We start from the raw sequence: 17588 nt of genomic DNA, 5'->3' as shown, positions 1-17588 counted from the left end.
CCTTCCATAGGTATTGCACCCCTGCTATTGGTCCTACAACCGTGCGGTGGCGCTGCAGCTCTGGCAGCGTATTCGGATCGGTGTGTAGCAGCAGGGAAGGAGTTCTGTTTCCGGGAGGTTGCTCGGCCGCTGGATGAAGCGTAACAGCAACATCCACACATTCATTTCAGAAACATAAACATCACACTTCGGTGAGAAATTAATATCAGAGCGCAAAAGCTTACTTTATTATTGTGGTTTTAAAATATTACAGTGATATATCAAAGGCCTCTTATTGCACAGTGTAGTCACATACCAGTATTTTGCTCGCATTTTCACCGGCTCGTCGTAGATTTACAGTAAATACATTTGTTTAGATTTATGTATAACAGTATATATTCATGTGTATCTGTATAAAGGGTGAATTTATTAATTAGAGTTATGAGGGTATGTTAAAGTGCCCGCTAACAAAAAAGGTACCATGGTATTCTTTTAAGTATCTTGGGGTATCATGTAAATACCATAATTTATATGAATCTGATACAGTCAGTTGTGGAGTGTGTAGAGTTTAGCAGCTAAAACCAGGTAACCTGGCAGAACAATAACAACAGCAACAAATAATAATTTTAATGTTATTACTATTGGCTCTTATTTCGAAACTTAATGGAAACAAAATAAATCTTCGTTAAACAGTCAAATCAAGCTAAATCATCAGACGAAGAAACATGCACTTCTGTCCATGTCAGGCATATTTATACTTGGACATTGTCATAATTTAAGTGTGGAGGAACTACTACATGTCCTTGATATACACTGGCGGCCAAGAGTTTGGAATAATGTACAGATTTTGCTGTTTTGGAAGGAAATTGGTACTTTAATTCACCAAAGTGGCATTCATCTGATCACAAAGTATAGTCAGGACATTACTGATGTAAAAAAAACACCACCATCACTATTTGAAAAAAGTCATTTTTGATCAAATCTAGACAGGCCTCATTTCCAGCAGCCGTCACTCCAACACCTTATCCTTGAGTAATCATGCTAAATTGCTAATTTGTTACTAGAAAATCACTTGCCTTTATATCAAACACAGTTGAAAGCTATTTGGTTCGTTAAATGAAGCTTAGCATTGTCTTTGTGTTTGTTTTTGAGTTGCCACAGTATGCAATAGACTGGTATGTCTTAAGGTCAATATTCGGTCAAAAATGGCAAAAAAGAAACAGCTTTCTTTAGAAACTTGTCAGTCAATCATTGTTTTGAGGAATGAAGGCTATACAATGCTGGAAAATGCCCAAAAACTGAAGATTTCATACAAAGGTGTACAATACAGTCTTCAAAGACAAAGGACAACTGTCTCTAACAAGGACAGAAAGAGATGTGGAAGGCCAGATGTACAACTAAACAAGATGATATGTACATCAGAGTCTCTAGTTTGAGAAATAGACACCCCACATGTCCTCAGCTGACAGCTTCATTGAATTCTACCCGCTCAACACCAGTTTCATGTACAACAGTAAAGAGAAGACTCATGCAGGCCTTATGGGAAAAATTACAAAGAAAAAGACACTTTTGAAACAGAAAAACAAAAAGAAAAGGTTAGAGTGGGCAAAGAAACACAGACATTGGACAACAGATAATTGGAAAAGAGTGTTATGGATCTTAACCCCATTGAGCTTTTGTGGGATCAGCTAGACTGTAAGGTGCGTGAGAAGTGCCCAACAAGACAGCCACATCTATGGCAAGTGCTACAGAAAGCGTGGGGTGAAATGTCTCCTGAGTATCTGGACAAACTGACCGCTAGAATGGCAAGGATCTGCAAAGCTGTCATTGCTGCACGTGGAGGATTTTTTGATGAGAACTCTTTGAAGTAGTTTAAGAAGTTCTGAACATTTTTTTCAAATTGTAATAGTAATTTTTCATGTTATTAATGTATGACTATACATTATGATCAGTTGAATGCCACTTTGGTGAATAAAAGTACCAATTACTTACCATAAGAGCAAAATCTGTACATTATTCCAAACTTTTGGCCACCAGTGTAGATATACCAGGAATTCCTCTTCTCTTCACAGATCAAATTAGATTATGCAGTTGTTCTGCTGCTGTATCATTGGTAGCATTGCTGTAGTTTGTGATGATGTACTGTGACGTACTGTTTGTGATAATGTGTCGCCAACAGTGAAGTTCTATTGACGGTACGTGATGTCAGGTCAGAAGCGCCCCGGTGAACCCAGTGGCTCTGTGGCCCTCGGTGCTCCTCCAGAGAAGAAGAAGGGAGGTGATGACGGAGAGGGTATGAGCACTGGATCAGGGGGAAGCACTGCTGTAGAAACAGTCATCAAACTGGGAGGAGGATCCAACTTGGTGAGATTTATATGATCATATGTGCTGCCTCCTCCTTTTTGGTTGATTTGAACATTCTGTTGTTTATTTTGTTTTCATTCTGTGCTCCTCACCTTTTTTAAATATAATCTTATGTTTGTTTGATGTTAATGATATGTCTTACATTTAGTGCATGTTTGTTGTACATATGTTACATAGGGGTAGGAATGTTTTAGCTATCTTGTGATTCGACTGGGTTTGACTTTGATTCAGTCAATTCCAAAATGATTCCCAATGCCTCTCAATGCCTTTTCAAACCAAAGTGGTGCAAATCTTTGGGGAGTTAAGTTGGCTTGTTGCCAAATTCTGTTCACTGATTCTGCATAAAAGCCATACTAAAATGTGTCTGCTCTGACTGCAAATTGAATAAGTGGCTCTAATAACCTAGGGTGCATCTCAATCAGCTCCCTAGTTCAGTAGTCAGGGCACTGATCAGTGAATCGGCCATTTCTAGGGCTGTCCCATTTGCAAAATGATTCCAGTGCACTGAAACGTTTGCTCCCTAAAAGTTCCCAGAATGAAGCGTAAAAACCAGGTAGTATTGTTGCTTACTATGTTCCCTTACCGGAAACTGTGTCATGTCTTCTGAAGTCTATCAAGTCGTTAGGAGACAAGCACAAGTGTAAAACTGAAGTCAAAGCCTTATTGTCTCTTTACAGTTTTTCTCAATTGATTTTATAAAATTTTCCAAACTATAGTCAACGCTCTCAAAACAGTTCACACAGCTGATGAAACAGACACTCAATTTTGCAGTACAATTCAATTTAACTGCATAATGAAGCAATGTATTGTCTTCTGATCATGCATTTATTAAAACGAAATACTTCAAAACTATAGAAGTGTTCTCTTTTGAATTCATAAAATGTTCAGCTGTAGACACACAAGTCTTGCTTAGTCTTGAACCTGTCTAGTGTATTTTTCTGTCATGTGAACGTATGTCCACTCATTGTTCTAGAAAAATGAATTCTGAATCTGTTCAGAAGTTCAATGTCAATCAGTTTCCACTGACAGTGTTGAGTTCATTCTTGCAGGAGGAGCAGGATATCAAAGCTCTGCAGATCAAAAACAGAAAGCTGGGAGAGTCACTAGACCAAAGACAGGTACTTGTTGAGTTCTCACATTAGCATGCAAACACACTATACACATGTAAACATTCACTCATCTTGTTGATGTAGGTGATTGAAGATGAACTGAGAGAGAGAGTTGAGAGGCTGGAGACTCGTCAGGCGACAGATGATGCCAGTTTGTTGATTCTTAACAGATACTGGAACCAGGTAATTGTTTGCTTTGTTTGGTCCACACAGTTTGCAAAACGGACACATTTAAATAAATGAAAATTGCACTTATTTTTAATGCTACCATTTTTAGATCCTGATTGTTGGTCCCATTTTTTCCAGTTTGACGAAAACGTGCGATTATTTGCACGCCGCTATGACCAATCAGGGAGTGAGCCAGTAGAAAGCCAATCTGCTGAAGGGTGGAGCTTAAAACCAGGAACACCAGAACCAGATGGAGACTCAAACCAGGAGAGGGCAAAAGACAGAGGTATAAAAAACCTGGTGAATTTGGATGATGAAATGTTTATTGTAAATGAAAGGATACTTACAGTATCATTACAATGTTAAAGTAGTAGAGTTATACTTACATTGATTGGCTTACTGGAACTACACCAATCTGTTAGATGCTTTCTAATTATATTTTGAAGAGCTGTTTAAATATGTTAGTAAATCAGGTACCAAAAGTTTATGCTAATGTATGTTTTCCTTCAGGTCAACAGGGAGAGGGAGTAAGTTCATTTCTGGCCACACTGGCCAGCAGCAGCAGTGAGGAGATGGAGGCAGAGCTGCAGGAGAGAGTGGAGTCCAGCTGCAAACAGGCCAGCCGTGTGGTAGAAATCTACGAGAACTTAAAGAACACAGTAGATCAGCTGAAGAAGGACTTGGAGTCTGGCACAGGTGAGATAAACTCTGAACAGCTCAACCCACACACTGAATACTCCAACAACTATATATTAAAACTGTTTGTTTAATGCCTTTGTATTGATATTTATATAAACTGGCAAACTTGATCACAGATATTTGTCTCGGTCTTAGCCCTAGGCTCTGTATATAGCAAAAGTAACTGAGCACAGACCACACTTTTTTAAAGGCGGTTCTCTGCCTGTCAGTTATTTTGCGTAAATCAGTTTGCTGACATCGGATATGCTGACATGTCTTTATGGGGCATGGTTTTGGAGTGTGTTTGAAGGCATGAAGGTCTAATTCAGTGGCTAAATCTGACTGAAGTTATTAAAATGGTGCCTCCAGCACCTTTTCACAAAGAATTAGCGCTCTTTTGTCAATTCTAAAATCTACCGACAGTTTTGTTCATGGATAATGCACATTTTCTGTCTTCAGATAATTTTCAGTTGAATTTTGAGTCAATATTGTTTCAAATGTTTTAATTTCAGAACGTTTATGTACATATTTAACCTCCTGAGACACAAGCGTGACTGCTGTGTGCATTTTCCATTTCCCTTTTTGATTTGTAACTAGTAGCACCTAATAAACAAGCAAAAAACATTTTTTATTTCTAGAGCAAACAGTTTTCCTAAAAATGTATGGCAACATATGTGTACAGCGGGACTAAGTTGTGAAATTTTATATTATACCAAGCTAAGTTAGATTTTCATAAAATTGTTTACTATGTTTCCAAGAGTGTTGGTTATTCATATTTTTGATATGTTACATCAGAAATCAGCATAAGTAATTCGGATTCAAGCAATGGCCGGTATAATCCAATTACTGCCAACCATGTAAAAATAAAATTATTAGGGATGTGCCTGAAGCCGAATATCCTATTCTGAAATGCACGAATAATGACTTCAAAATGAATAACGGATTCATCCGAATAAAAAAATATTCGTTTGACTGATTATCCAAGAAGCACAAGGATAAAGCGACATTTTAAATAAACACATCCAAAATTACAACAAATTTATGAATCTGTGCGGCCAATATTTTGGTAACACTTTATTGATGGTCCCAAGTAGATATACCGTGGTGGTGTCGTAGTGGACTAAAGCACTGAACTGGTAAGCAAAAGGTTGTTGGTTCAATCCCCACATCCACCACCATTGTGTCTTTGAGCAAGGCATTTAACTCCAGGTTGCTCCAGGGGGATTGTCCCTGTAATAAGGGCACTGTAAGTCGCTTTGGATAAAAGCGTCTGCCAAATGCATAAATGTAAATGTAAATATTTAACTGACTATAAGTGACTTATCAACTGGTTTGCTATAGCTAGTAAACAGTGTTTCAACAAACATTCAGTAGACTTTCAGTAGCCTGTATATAGATCTTTATTAATGACCTTTTAATGAACTGATGTTCTCAACAATAATGTAAGTTGGTCAACCCACACATCTTATCATGTGGCTTGTTGAACGCGTTACCGTGGAGACATAGCGCGTGTGGAGGCTTCATGCTATTCTCTGCGGCATCCAAGCACAACTCACCACGCGCCCCACCGAGAGCAAACCGCATGATAGGTTATCCTATGTGACTCTACCCTCCCTAGCAACCGGGCCAATTTGGTTGCTTAGGAGACCTGGCTGGAGTCACTCAGCACGCCCTGGGATTCGAACTCGCGAACTCCAGGGGTGGTAGTCAGCGTCTTTACTTACTGAGCTACCCAGGCCCTCTGTTTCACTTAGTTTTTGATGCACTTCCAGTTTGAGTCCCGCCCACACCCAGTTCTATCCGAATACAGAGACAGATACAGATAATTTTGTCATATGAACAAATACAGATATAGATAATGGCTTTGCTGCACACTCCTAAAAATTATACATAATAAATTATGAATCTACAGGATGTAATGATTACTGTTGTCACATGTCTGTCAAACATGTTGAGTGGTCCAAACATCATCTGCAGCCTGAAACTGAACTGTTGGTCAGATTTTTGGATTGAATGCACTTAGCTGCATAGAGAGCTATATAATGCTCCCTTGGTCCTTGTTTAGTGAATGACTTAACCTCCAGTGTGCCATCTGTCTGCACTGGTCTCAGAACAGTTAGAAATGCACCTTATTTTCATCCTATCTCCATATAAAGCCTCTGAAAGCAACATTTTAAGCTTTTGGATGAACTCATTGATTCTCAGTATGATAATGCACAGTGAATATAGGATCTCTAAGGAAAAAATGTGCTAAAGTACACATTAGTGTACATTGTGTTTACCAGCGTGGCGTTTCGCGATAAATCGGCATATCGGATGAAACTAGATACTCTAATCTTTTGACTCAAACAGGTTTAAATGTAAAAACGTAATTAGGTTTCTTACCAGATGTAGTTTTTTGGAGTTTCTCCCAAAGACAAACTCTGCTGTGGTCGTCACCTTGTTTTGTCACATGACTCCGTACGTCAAAAGTTCAACCCTTTACTGACAGCCCAGAGTCTCCTGAACTGAGATCAGTTGGTTTAAATTCATTTAAATTATGCTTTGCGTATGGCAAAGCCAAAATACAACGTCCACGCATGTGTACGCGGGGTCACGCGAGGTTAAACACTATCATTACGTTTGGTTCAATTTATATCAGCATTATATTATTCATTCATCCTGCTCTCTGGTTATTGACGTTGACATCAGCTGTTGAAAAACCTCCATAATCAGTTGATCACTAATTGAAGTATGCACAATATGTCTTGTTTTCTGCGATCATAATCATGAAGTCCTCTCTAACCCATTCTGTGTTTGTGGTAAAGAGAACAGAGATCTGCCTTACATTTATTCAGTATTATTAATGTGGATGGTCATGTGATTTTCTTCAGGTGGCAGTCTCTGGGACGTCGCTGTCCGCCTCAACACCCTTCTGACCAATGAGAACGAACGTCTCCGTCAGCTGACCGATTGCCTCCAACAGAAACATAGTCTCATGACCAGTGAGGTTGGTATTGATTTGATGGCATGTTTCTTGGATAACCTGATAATATTGAGTGCTCACATTGTATGCGTGTTTAGTCTCGTTCGTTAGGCCGTGCAGCAAATCGTGCTGATAACAGAATCAGTGAGCTGCAGGTTCTTATTGAGGAACTCCAGTGGGATATGGAGAAGATCAGACGGAGAGAAAATCGACTTAACACACACCTTGTGGAGGTGTTGGAACGGGTAAGTGTTAGTTTTTTCTCCTTAAGATATAAAATATTTGTTATGCTGTCTGACAGAACTGATTTTAATTTATGTGCTCTTTCATCATAACCAGGTGAACAGTAAAGGTTATAAGGTGTGTGGGGAGGCCAGCAGTGTATGTGGAACCATCACTATCAACAAAAGAAAGGTGAAAGACTATCTGTAAACATTTGCGCTGATGGCATCACGTAATCAAATTTGTTCGCTGTTTAATTATGCTATATTTGGGATGCCATAATTTTTGTTAGTTTGAGGAGATGAACAGTGAGTTGGAGGAGAACAGAGAGCTGGCAGAGAATCGACTGAGTGAACTCCAAAAACTCCAGCAGGACCTGCAGACTGTGTACCAGGAGAACAATAACATGAAGGTAATGCATACACCATAAACTTACTAGATTCAGCTTATTTTTGGTTGCAAGATCTTTTTGACAGGCAGTACCAGATTTCATCTGATATTCGGAGTCAGTCAACTCTTCAACTCTTGAAAGAAAGGTGTATATGTGTATGTACACATGCACACAGAAAGAGGTTGCTTTTTAATCGCTGGTTTTTCATACCTGATATAAATGAAGTTGCTAGAATCTTTCAGAATCTTCTTAAAATGTGCATTTCCACACTGAATGGTTATTTAAAGCATCTGTTAAGTGTTATTTCTCTTTCTCTCTGTCTCAGGTGGAGTTGTTGTCCAGGGCTGAGCAGGTGGCCAGAGAGAGTGCTGAGTATCGCTGTCTGCAGTCTCAGTTCTCAGTGCTCTATAATGAATCACTGGTGTTGAAATCTCAGCTGGATGAAACCAAAGCAAGACTCAACACGACCAGGACCGCCCGTCTACGCCAGCTAGACCACATGGAGGTACTGACTAAAGCTGTTAAATTAAAAATAGAAATTCGAATTTCTTTTGATTTAAGAAAAAAAAAATCACATTCGAATGCTAAAACTGCATTAAAATTTTGGATGTGTGCCAAGCACTGACGATGACTTCAGAGCGATCGAATTCTTGCGCTAAAAAGGCTAGATGCAGTGCAACAAATACAGAACGCAGGTGTCTCGAGACACGTGTTTAAAGGTTGAAGTTCTTTTTAACCCAGCATCTAAAAACAGTAAAAGAGTATAATTTGGAAATGTGTGTCAATAAAATGGAATACTGTTTTTTACCAGCCAGGAATGTTCTTTGCAATAATATAAAACGGTGCTACATGGTTTCTGTGTATTCATTACACCCTTTTTTGGACTAAGGAAACAACGTCAATTTAAAAATCTGCTGACTTTAAAATTTGAATTTTATTTGATGCCAATGTCTCTGTTGACTTTACTTTTGTATAGGAAAACAATCTGTGGCACACTGAAATATTGCTAAGAATCACACTTAACTAGATAGTTAAAACCACCTGACGAGTGACTTAAATTGATATATTTTCTAGATTCTTTTGAAATTAGCTTCTTCCACAAGAAGTTCCTCATGCCATCCCAGATGTGTATGACATTATTTCTTCTGCAGATTTTTAGAAGAATATTTCAGCTCTGTAGGTCCTTTGATTGCAAGTGAATGGTGACCAGACCCTTGAAGCTCTAAAAATCAGACCTTTGAAGCTCCAAAAATCTCAAAAAGACAGCATAAAGTAATCCATAAGACTCCAGCGGTTACACCTATGTCATCTGAAGTGATATAATGGGTGTGAGTGAGAAACAGATCAATATTTTAATCCTTTTTTTATTATAAATCTCCACTTTCACTTTCACATTCTGAAAGTGAAAATGGAGATTTATAGTAAAAAATTATTGAAATATTGAACTGTTTCTCACCCAAAGAGATTGCATAGCCTAAGAAGACATATATTAAACCGCTGGAGTTGTATTGATTACTTTTATGCTGCCTTTTTGAGATTTTTGGAGTTTTCAAAGGTCTGGCCATCTTTCATTTTCACTTGCATTGAAAGGACCTACAGAGCTGAGGTATTCTTCTAAAAATCTTTGTTTGTGTTCTGCAGAAGAAAGAAAGTCATACACATCTGGGATGACATGAGGGTGAGTAAATGATGAGAGAATTTAAATTTTTCTGTGAACTATCCCTTTAATACAAACATATAGATAGACAGCAGGTAGATGAACAGATGTTTCACTTCATTGCTATTACTATATTGTGTATTTTAGCACGGCTGGATTGCTGTATTGACTAATTAGCATCCAGGACTGAACAATTTATGTGTTTGTATTTCACAGATTAGTTGTAATGATTCATGTGTGTTTCAGAATGATGAAGTATCATTGCAACGTAAAGTCCGAACTGAAGTGATTCAGCTTGAGGACACGTTAGCACAAGTGCGCAAAGAGTATGAGATGCTCAGGATCGAATTTGAGCAGACACTAGCTGCAAATGAACAAGCAGGTAACCTTCTTCCAATATGCTCATAGTTATAATGATGTGGTTATGGTTTTCTACTTGCTTAGTTTGGCATTTGAACAACCTGAACTTTCTTGGTCTCTAGTTCTCTCTCAATCTTTCTTAGGCCCTATAAATCGTGAGATGCGGCATTTGATCAGCACACTGCAGACTCATAACCAGCAGATGAAGGGAGAGGTGGTTAAATATAAACTCAGACTGAGAGAGTCTCAGCAAGAGCTCAACCAGGTGAGAGCAAACACTTTGCATAAGAAGTCAAATAGGATTTTACAGTAAGAATATGGTGTATGAGGCAATAGCATAATAAGGCGATGCTTAAGTTTCGGACTGTCTCTGATAGCTCCGTGCTGCCAGAGGCAATGCTGCTGTCCAATCACAGTCGAGCACAGAGCTGGATGTGAAGGAAGAAACCACCTCCCCACTTACACCAGCCCCGACGAGTGACGTTACTGTGAAGACCGAGCCAGATAGCGGCTCAGCCACACCCAGCACCACTGGTACAGACTAGCTTTAATATTTAGCTTTAATTTAGAGGACTTTTTGTTTTCTAAACATGTTCATTTCTGTCAGTAATTTCTGTTAAAATATATATATATATATATATTTATATTTATTTTTTTAATTTTTATCCCCTTTTCTCCCAATTTGGAATGCCCAATTCCCACTACTTAGTAGGTCCTCGTGGTGGTGCGGTTGGCGGAGGACAAGTCTCAGTTGCCTCCGCATCTGAGACAGTCAATGCACACATCTTATCACGTGGCTCGTTGTGCATGACATCGTGGAGACTCTGCATGTGGAGGCTCATGCTTTTCTCCGCGATCCACGCACAACTTACCACGCACCCCATTGAGAGCGAGAACCACTAATCGCGACCACAAGGAGGTTACCCCATGTGACTCTACCCTCCCTAGCAACTGAGCCAATTTGGTTGCTTAGGAGACTGGCTGGAGTCACTCAGCACACCCTGTATTCAAACCTGGACTCCAGGGGTGCTTGTTAATATATTTAATAATGTGAGGTCTGTTCAAAAATCTAGTGAACCATAATCATCTTACTTCTAAGGTAGCATCGAAACTCAAATGAAATCTCATAAGTGGATGATTTGGAAAGCTCTACATTTGCAGTAAAAAAAAATTGTCTATAGTAATATTGTAGTAACCATGAAAAGTTAAGTAACCTTGTTTTTTTTTGGTAGAAACCATGGTTTTAATACAGTAAACTGTATCCTTATAGTAACCATGGTTTTACTATAGATTAACCATGGTAATTCTTGTGGGTACTATGGTTTTACTACAAATAATATGGTATATGTAGTAAAACCATAACCACAGAATTATGATTTTTATAACCATAGTTTCGTTTTCCTGTATTATTACTATGGTTTTACTAAAAATATCAAGGTTTAAATATGGTTACTATAGAAAACCTTGGCAAATTGCGAGGGAACGCAAAACTTACTGTGATGGAAGGCAAACTATTTCAGAAAAGAAATTCCTGCCATGTCCTCTAAAGGGCTCCATACATAAGCGTTATGATTTTTATGAATTTCAATTTCTTTCTCGTTAGGTGTAACGGTTAAGACAGAACCTGGAACAGAGACCGAGACTGTCGTGAAAGAGGAGGAAAAGGAGAAAGAAAAGGAAAAAGATAAGGAGAAAGAAAAAGAAAAGGAACAGAGAGAAAGGGTGACCCGTGGAAGTACCGGAGGAGGAGCAGTGAAGGAAGAGAGGGAGAAAGCCAGTACAAGCAGCAGCCAATCAGAAGACCTCGCAGCTGAACGCTGCACTGTGATTGGAGGACCTAAACGGAAGGAGATGGAGCAGCTGAAAATAGTGAGGGTGGACCTAAAGTAAGTCATCCTGCACGAGATGATGTTCATAATAGTTATCATCAGTGATGGTTAAGTTTATAGTAATGATGTGATGTTATGATTCAGGAAAGCACAAGAGTCCCAGAGGGAGATGAAGCTTTTGTTGGACATGTATCGTTCAGCGCCAAAAGAGCAGAGAGACAAAGTGCAGCTGATGGCAGCGGAGAAAAAGGCAAAGTCAGAGGTACAAAATCAATAACATAATTACCCACCATGACCAGTCACAGCACCAAAAATATAATGTTTGTATACATTTTTACCTAAAAACTTGATGTTGATTATTAGTTGAACATTAGTCAACTACTCATATACCTGAATGCCATTTATTTCATGAAGAATTGCATGACTATCATTGTCCTTGTGTATATATTTAATAAAAGAAGGAAATAGATACATGTTTGCATTTTCGTAATGTGTTTGCGCAGGCCGAGGAGCTCCGTCAGCGTGTGCGAGATCTGGAAGAGAAGGAGAGGAGGGAAGGAAAGAAGATGGCAGATGAAGAAGCCCTGAGGAAGATCCGCTCAGTTGAGGAACAGATTGATTTACTCAATAAGAAACTCTCCCTTGCTAAGCAGGTAGAGCTCTGATTTTACACGAAACTCTGAGACTTGGACTGAGCCTGTGTTTATGCTTTTAGTGATGCCTTGGTTTAAATAATGGCAAACCTTTTGCTTGAACATCTGCTGGAAATTCTGAATCTGTCACAGGAGGAGGACGCTTTGCTGAGTGAGATGGATGTTACCGGTCAGGCGTTTGAGGACATGCAGGAACAGAACATTCGTCTGATGCAGCAGCTCAGAGAGAAAGACGATGCCAACTTCAAACTCATGAGCGAACGCATCAAATCCAACCAGATCCACAAACTTCTCAAGGAGGAGAAAGAGGAACTAGCTGACCAACTGCTTACACTAAAAACACAGGTTTGGGGCTTCGCGAGTTTTATGGTGCTTACCTTTTGACATTCAGGTGAAATCTATTTTTAGCGAATCAGTTGAATCGGTACAAAGCCCCATAGAGGACAGGACGGGAACTTTTTTTTTCTGAAATAGATTTGCGTGTCCTCGCAATATGTTTTGCATGCCCTCACAATACATTTACCTTGGTATTACTGTAGTCATTTTAACTTTGATATTCATAGTGAAACCAGAGTAATAATACAGGAAAATGAAAACTATAATAATAAAAATCGTCATTTTGTGGTTATTAACAACAAGAATTACCATGGTTAATCTTTAGTAAAACCATGGTTACTATATTGATACAATATACAGTATTAAAACAATGTTTTCCACCAAAAAATCATGATTACTTTTCTTAGTTAATACAATATCACAATAGTAAAACAATAAAAAACAAAAACAAAAAAAAAAAACATGGTGAGCCTACAACAGTCATGGTTACTACAGTATTACGAACAAAACCATGATGTCTGCCAAAAACTATGGTTACTACATTCTACAATATTACTATAGTAAATCCATAGTTAAACTAAGGTATTTGTATAGTAAAACCATAATAACCACAAAAGTATGATTTTTATTACCATAGTTTTCAGTATTATCACTATGGTTTCACTACGCACTATGTAACCCAATTATTGTTCCTGGTTAGTAAGTGTTATTTCCTAATTGCTTATGCCTCAAAAGTATAGAAAGTGGCTATTATTCCCCACAAACTTTGCTTTTGTGATATTTTGAAATGTACCTATTTCCAATGAGAAAACGGGTGAATTTGTGTCTTTTCATTCACATAAAGTCAGAAAAACAACAACATATGAATCCAAAATCCTTCTTTATCTGTGATCCGATGAAGACACCGGCTTTGACCTTTGCCTCAGACAGTTTAGGGAAAAAGTCTTGAAGGTACTTGAAGGCTGCTGACTCCTTATCTAGAGCGCTGACAAATTGTTTCATAAGGCCCAATTTGATGTGCAGTGGTGGCATCAGCACCTTCCGGGGGTCCACCGGTTGACATTGTTCCTCCCTACAGAGAACTCAGTCCGCTGTGGCCAGTCCCGCCTGTGGTAGTGTGCCTTGGTGTCCCTGCTGTCCCAAGGGCAAAGATAGCAGGGAAACTTGGTTAAAACCGCCTTGGAGACCCATCAGGAATGCCACCATTTTGAAGTCTCCTATGACCTCCCAGCCGTACTCATCATACTTCAAGGCGTCCAGCAAGGTCTTGATGTTGTTGTAATCCTCTTTGAGGTGCACCGAGTGAGCCAGGGGAAGAGACAGGTACTCGTTACCATTATGGACCAGCACGGCTTTGAATATTACTTTAGTATAAATACATGTAAATTTGGATTCATATGTTGTTTTTTCTGACTTTATGTGAACTAAAAGACACAGATTCGCCCGTTTTCTCATTGGAAGTAGGTAAATTTCAAAATATCAGTGTCCTGGTCACAAAAGCAAAGTTTGTGGGGAATAATAGGCATTTTCTATACTTCTGAGAGATAAGCATTTAGGAAATAACACTTACTACCCAGGAATAAAATAATAATAATAATAATTTGTTACACAGTGATATCATGGTTAATATATGGTTACTGTAGTAAATTGTGAGGGAACGCAAAATGAAATTCCCACCCTGTCCTCTAAGGGACTCCATAAAAAAACATATTAATATGTTTAATGATTTTCAAATTTCACGGTCGTTTGGGGATAAATGATGTACAAAGTGCAAGTATGAAGTATAAAGTCACACTAGATTTTTTGCTTTGAGATTTATATCAAACTCTGCAACAAAAATTAAAAATATGATATGCACCAGGGGCTCTATTTTGAATAAATTATACGTAAAAGTAATTGTTAAAATATACCATCTTCTGCAGCTTCCTGTACAATGTAAACCATGCAGCTTCTCTTCTTAATTGAAGTTTTATTTTTTCAAAACCGCAAAATGAGTTTTTCCTTCATGTTTGATTTTCTGCTAAGAAGTCAATTTGCGATTTTTTTTTTTTTTTTTTTACTATGTGAATTTGCAGGTCCAACTTTACCAAACTTGATCATCAGTGTATGTATATGCATATGAATGGAAGTGAATGGAACACAAAATCCAGTGTGACTGCCCCTTAAACTGACTTTACACTGCAAACTCTCTTTTGTGACTCTCAGGTAAAAATTTTCTGTCATTGTCTTAGGTGGATGCTCAGCTGCAGGTTGTACGAAAATTAGAGGAGAAAGAGCGCCTCCTGCAGGGTACTATCAGCGCTGCAGAGAGGGAGCTGTCTCTTCGCACACAGGCATTAGAGATGAACAAGCGCAAGGTACGCTAAAATGAACTTAGATATATGCATTTTCTGTACTTGTAATTGTGCAATTTCACCAAGCAGAATTATGATAGAAAAACAGAAGTTCAAAAATTTAAAGTAAATCTGATGTGATTTGTCACCACTATAATCACTATTTTCAAATAGATTCCAGAAAACTCATTCAATGGCACAGAACACATACCCCTCACATTATGGGATAAGAGACGCTGGAGAACTAACTTCATAATTTGTTTCTCTGTGTTTTAGGCACAGGAGTCAGTGGTGCTGTCTGAGGAGTTGCGTGCTCAGCTAGAGGGAGTGCAGCAGAGGTTGGGTGCGGTCAGAGAAGAGGTGGTTGAGAACAGCATCTCCAGAGAGAAAGAGTCCTTCAATGCTCGTCGTGCACAGGTGCATACACGCTGATGAACAGCTGATTAGCTCAGAGCAAGCTCTGGCATGCACATCTTTACATGGCATGCATAATATTAGATTTAATGAAGTTGAACCACATACTGTTGGTCATGTCTGGATAGAAAACGATATACTTTGTGAAAAGGGTAATTGACCATTTTGTGCAACTTTTTAAAATTTGATCTGATCTTTTTACTACATTAGGAGGACATATCCAAGCTGCGCAGGAAGATAGAAAAGGCCAAGAAACCTGCAGAGAACATTCGCAACGGTGATGAGATACTGAATGAGGAAATTAATGAATACAAGGTAATTTATGTTTCAAGGTCTAAGACATCTTGTGCAGAGCTCTCCGTTAGCATTGCCAATCATCTCAACAGCATCTCAAGAGTCAATTTCATGATTTTAAGAGCTCTTCAAATTAAATTAATCATCTACTGTTATATAATGAAATATTTATTATTTATTTGTTGCCTGCAAAACATTTCGGCTACTTTTGAATGGGCGTCAATGGAGAAAAATACATTTTGCCCCCAGAGTGGTGTAGTTACAGCATCTGTCAGTAGGGGCTACCTGAGGGTAATAAAAAAATAATAGTTTTTTTTTTTTTTTTAAGGATTATTTCTTGTTTTTTTACAGGCTCGGCTGACATGTCCATGCTGCAATTCACGTGTGAAGGACGCTGTTTTGACAAAGTGCTTCCACGTTTTCTGTTTTGAGTGTGTGAAGACGCGTTATGACACTCGCCAAAGAAAGTGTCCAAAGTGCAATGCTGCTTTTGGTGCCAACGATTTCCACCGCATCTACATCGGATAAGCATACGATCCACATCTGATCCGCATCATGATTGATCCAGTTTTCCACATTGTTCTTTGGGTGGAGGTTGTCCTTTATTGTTGGGCAGACATCAGCTCAGTGCTACATTCCGTTCATAACACAACAAAGTGTTTATGTGGTAGATTTTTCCCAGTGCTTGTTTAACAGATCTAACCTGTCCACATGCCACAGGCCTGTCTTATTCAGAATTATTCCCTCACAAAAGCTGCTGCTTGCTTCCAGGTGTGTCGTGAATGTTTGCTGACTGTCTTTAATCTCAAACTGCCTAGACAAGATATCCCATTCCACCTCAACTTTAGATTTACTACCCAGTGATTTCTGAGCCAGTGTGCACTCATCAGCATAAGCGATACTCTTTATAGGCTTGTCATTGAAAACAAGGTGCCTAGTAGAATGGGGAACCATTCATTTGCATTGAGTTTGCATCTGGCAGATTTCCTGAACAGCTGGTATTGTCATTTTTGTACTGTTTACTTTTTCATTTTTGACTGCCTACTTGTGATGGTTGTGCAACTGCTTCATTCATTAAAATATAGACATGAACTTAATTTATTTGTGTTTCCTTATTGAAATTACCATTAATTAGTAATTCAGTTGATGCATTTATCCAGTGTGATTTACGGTACACACTCAACGGCAAAATGGTGAAAGTTCCTGAATCAACCCTTGTGGGGTTTCAAAGTTACCAGCCCAAATCTTTAGTTTTCTCTCTGCATTATTTTTTCAGATAGCAGCAAAGTAGTTGAATCAATATAAATGGTCATCAGCAAGATGCCCTATTTTTGTAGCTAATTTGCATTTTAATCAGTTTAATCAAATTACTTGGCACTTAAAGGAGCAGTCCACCGAAAAAATTTAAATTCTCTCATCATTTATTCACCCTCATGCAATCCTGGATGTGTATGACTTTCTTTCTTCTGCAGTACACAAATGAAGATTTTAAGAAGAATATCTCTGCTCTGTAGGTCCATACAATGAAAGTAAATGGTGGGCAGAACTTTGAAGGTCCAAAAAGCATATAAAGGCAACATAAAAGTAATCCATGTGGCTAAAGTTTTTAAATCCATGTCTTCTTAAGCGATCTAATCGCTTTGGGTGACAACAGACCAAAATATAACTCCATTTTCACTGTACATCTTGCCATTGCAGTCTTTAGGCACAATCATGATTTCAAGCTCGATTACACTTAGTGTTTGATGCATGTGCAGAGCGCTAGATGGCACTAGGAAGTGTAATCGAGCTTGAAATCATGATTGTGCCTAGAGACTGCAATGGCAAGGTGTACAG

General features: G+C 38.6%; 1 protein-coding gene across 2 annotated transcripts; it reads left to right on the top strand.

Annotated features, from left to right (window-relative positions):
- Positions 1 to 91: 91 nt before the first annotated feature.
- Positions 92 to 16849, top strand: rnf20 (ring finger protein 20, E3 ubiquitin protein ligase). 2 transcript variants are annotated; one of them, XM_051649035.1, is made up of 22 exons: positions 92 to 191; positions 2159 to 2343; positions 3393 to 3461; positions 3537 to 3635; positions 3759 to 3906; positions 4131 to 4316; positions 7172 to 7287; positions 7362 to 7508; positions 7603 to 7677; positions 7778 to 7897; positions 8202 to 8381; positions 9780 to 9915; positions 10037 to 10158; positions 10271 to 10427; positions 11497 to 11779; positions 11867 to 11984; positions 12226 to 12375; positions 12508 to 12720; positions 14943 to 15068; positions 15321 to 15461; positions 15669 to 15773; positions 16104 to 16849. In XM_051649035.1, exons 2-22 carry the CDS (start codon positions 2182 to 2184, stop codon positions 16278 to 16280), a joined length of 3030 nt encoding a protein of 1009 aa, XP_051504995.1. In that variant the 5' UTR covers positions 92 to 191; positions 2159 to 2181; the 3' UTR covers positions 16281 to 16849. The 2 variants fall into 2 exon arrangements, with proteins under 2 accessions (XP_051504995.1, XP_051504994.1); XM_051649034.1 differs by having other exon boundaries at positions 10016 to 10158.
- Positions 16850 to 17588: the final 739 nt, after the last annotated feature.

The sequence above is a fragment of the Myxocyprinus asiaticus genome, chromosome 22 (assembly GCF_019703515.2).
Source record: "Myxocyprinus asiaticus isolate MX2 ecotype Aquarium Trade chromosome 22, UBuf_Myxa_2, whole genome shotgun sequence".
In the NCBI taxonomy this organism is placed as follows: domain Eukaryota; kingdom Metazoa; phylum Chordata; class Actinopteri; order Cypriniformes; family Catostomidae; genus Myxocyprinus; species Myxocyprinus asiaticus.
Note: the sequence above shows the minus strand (reverse complement) of the source record. Positions and strands in the feature narration are given on the sequence as shown.

Coding starts and splice junctions, on each gene's coding strand:
- rnf20 (XM_051649034.1), top strand. CDS start 2,182: ATGTCAGGTCAGAAGCGCCCCGGTGAACCCAGTGGCTCTGTGGCCCTC. Junction 7,898..8,201: donor AGGAGAACAATAACATGAAG/GTAATGCATACA, acceptor TCTCTGTCTCAG/GTGGAGTTGTTGTCCAGGGC. Junction 12,721..14,942: donor TGCTTACACTAAAAACACAG/GTTTGGGGCTTC, acceptor TCATTGTCTTAG/GTGGATGCTCAGCTGCAGGT.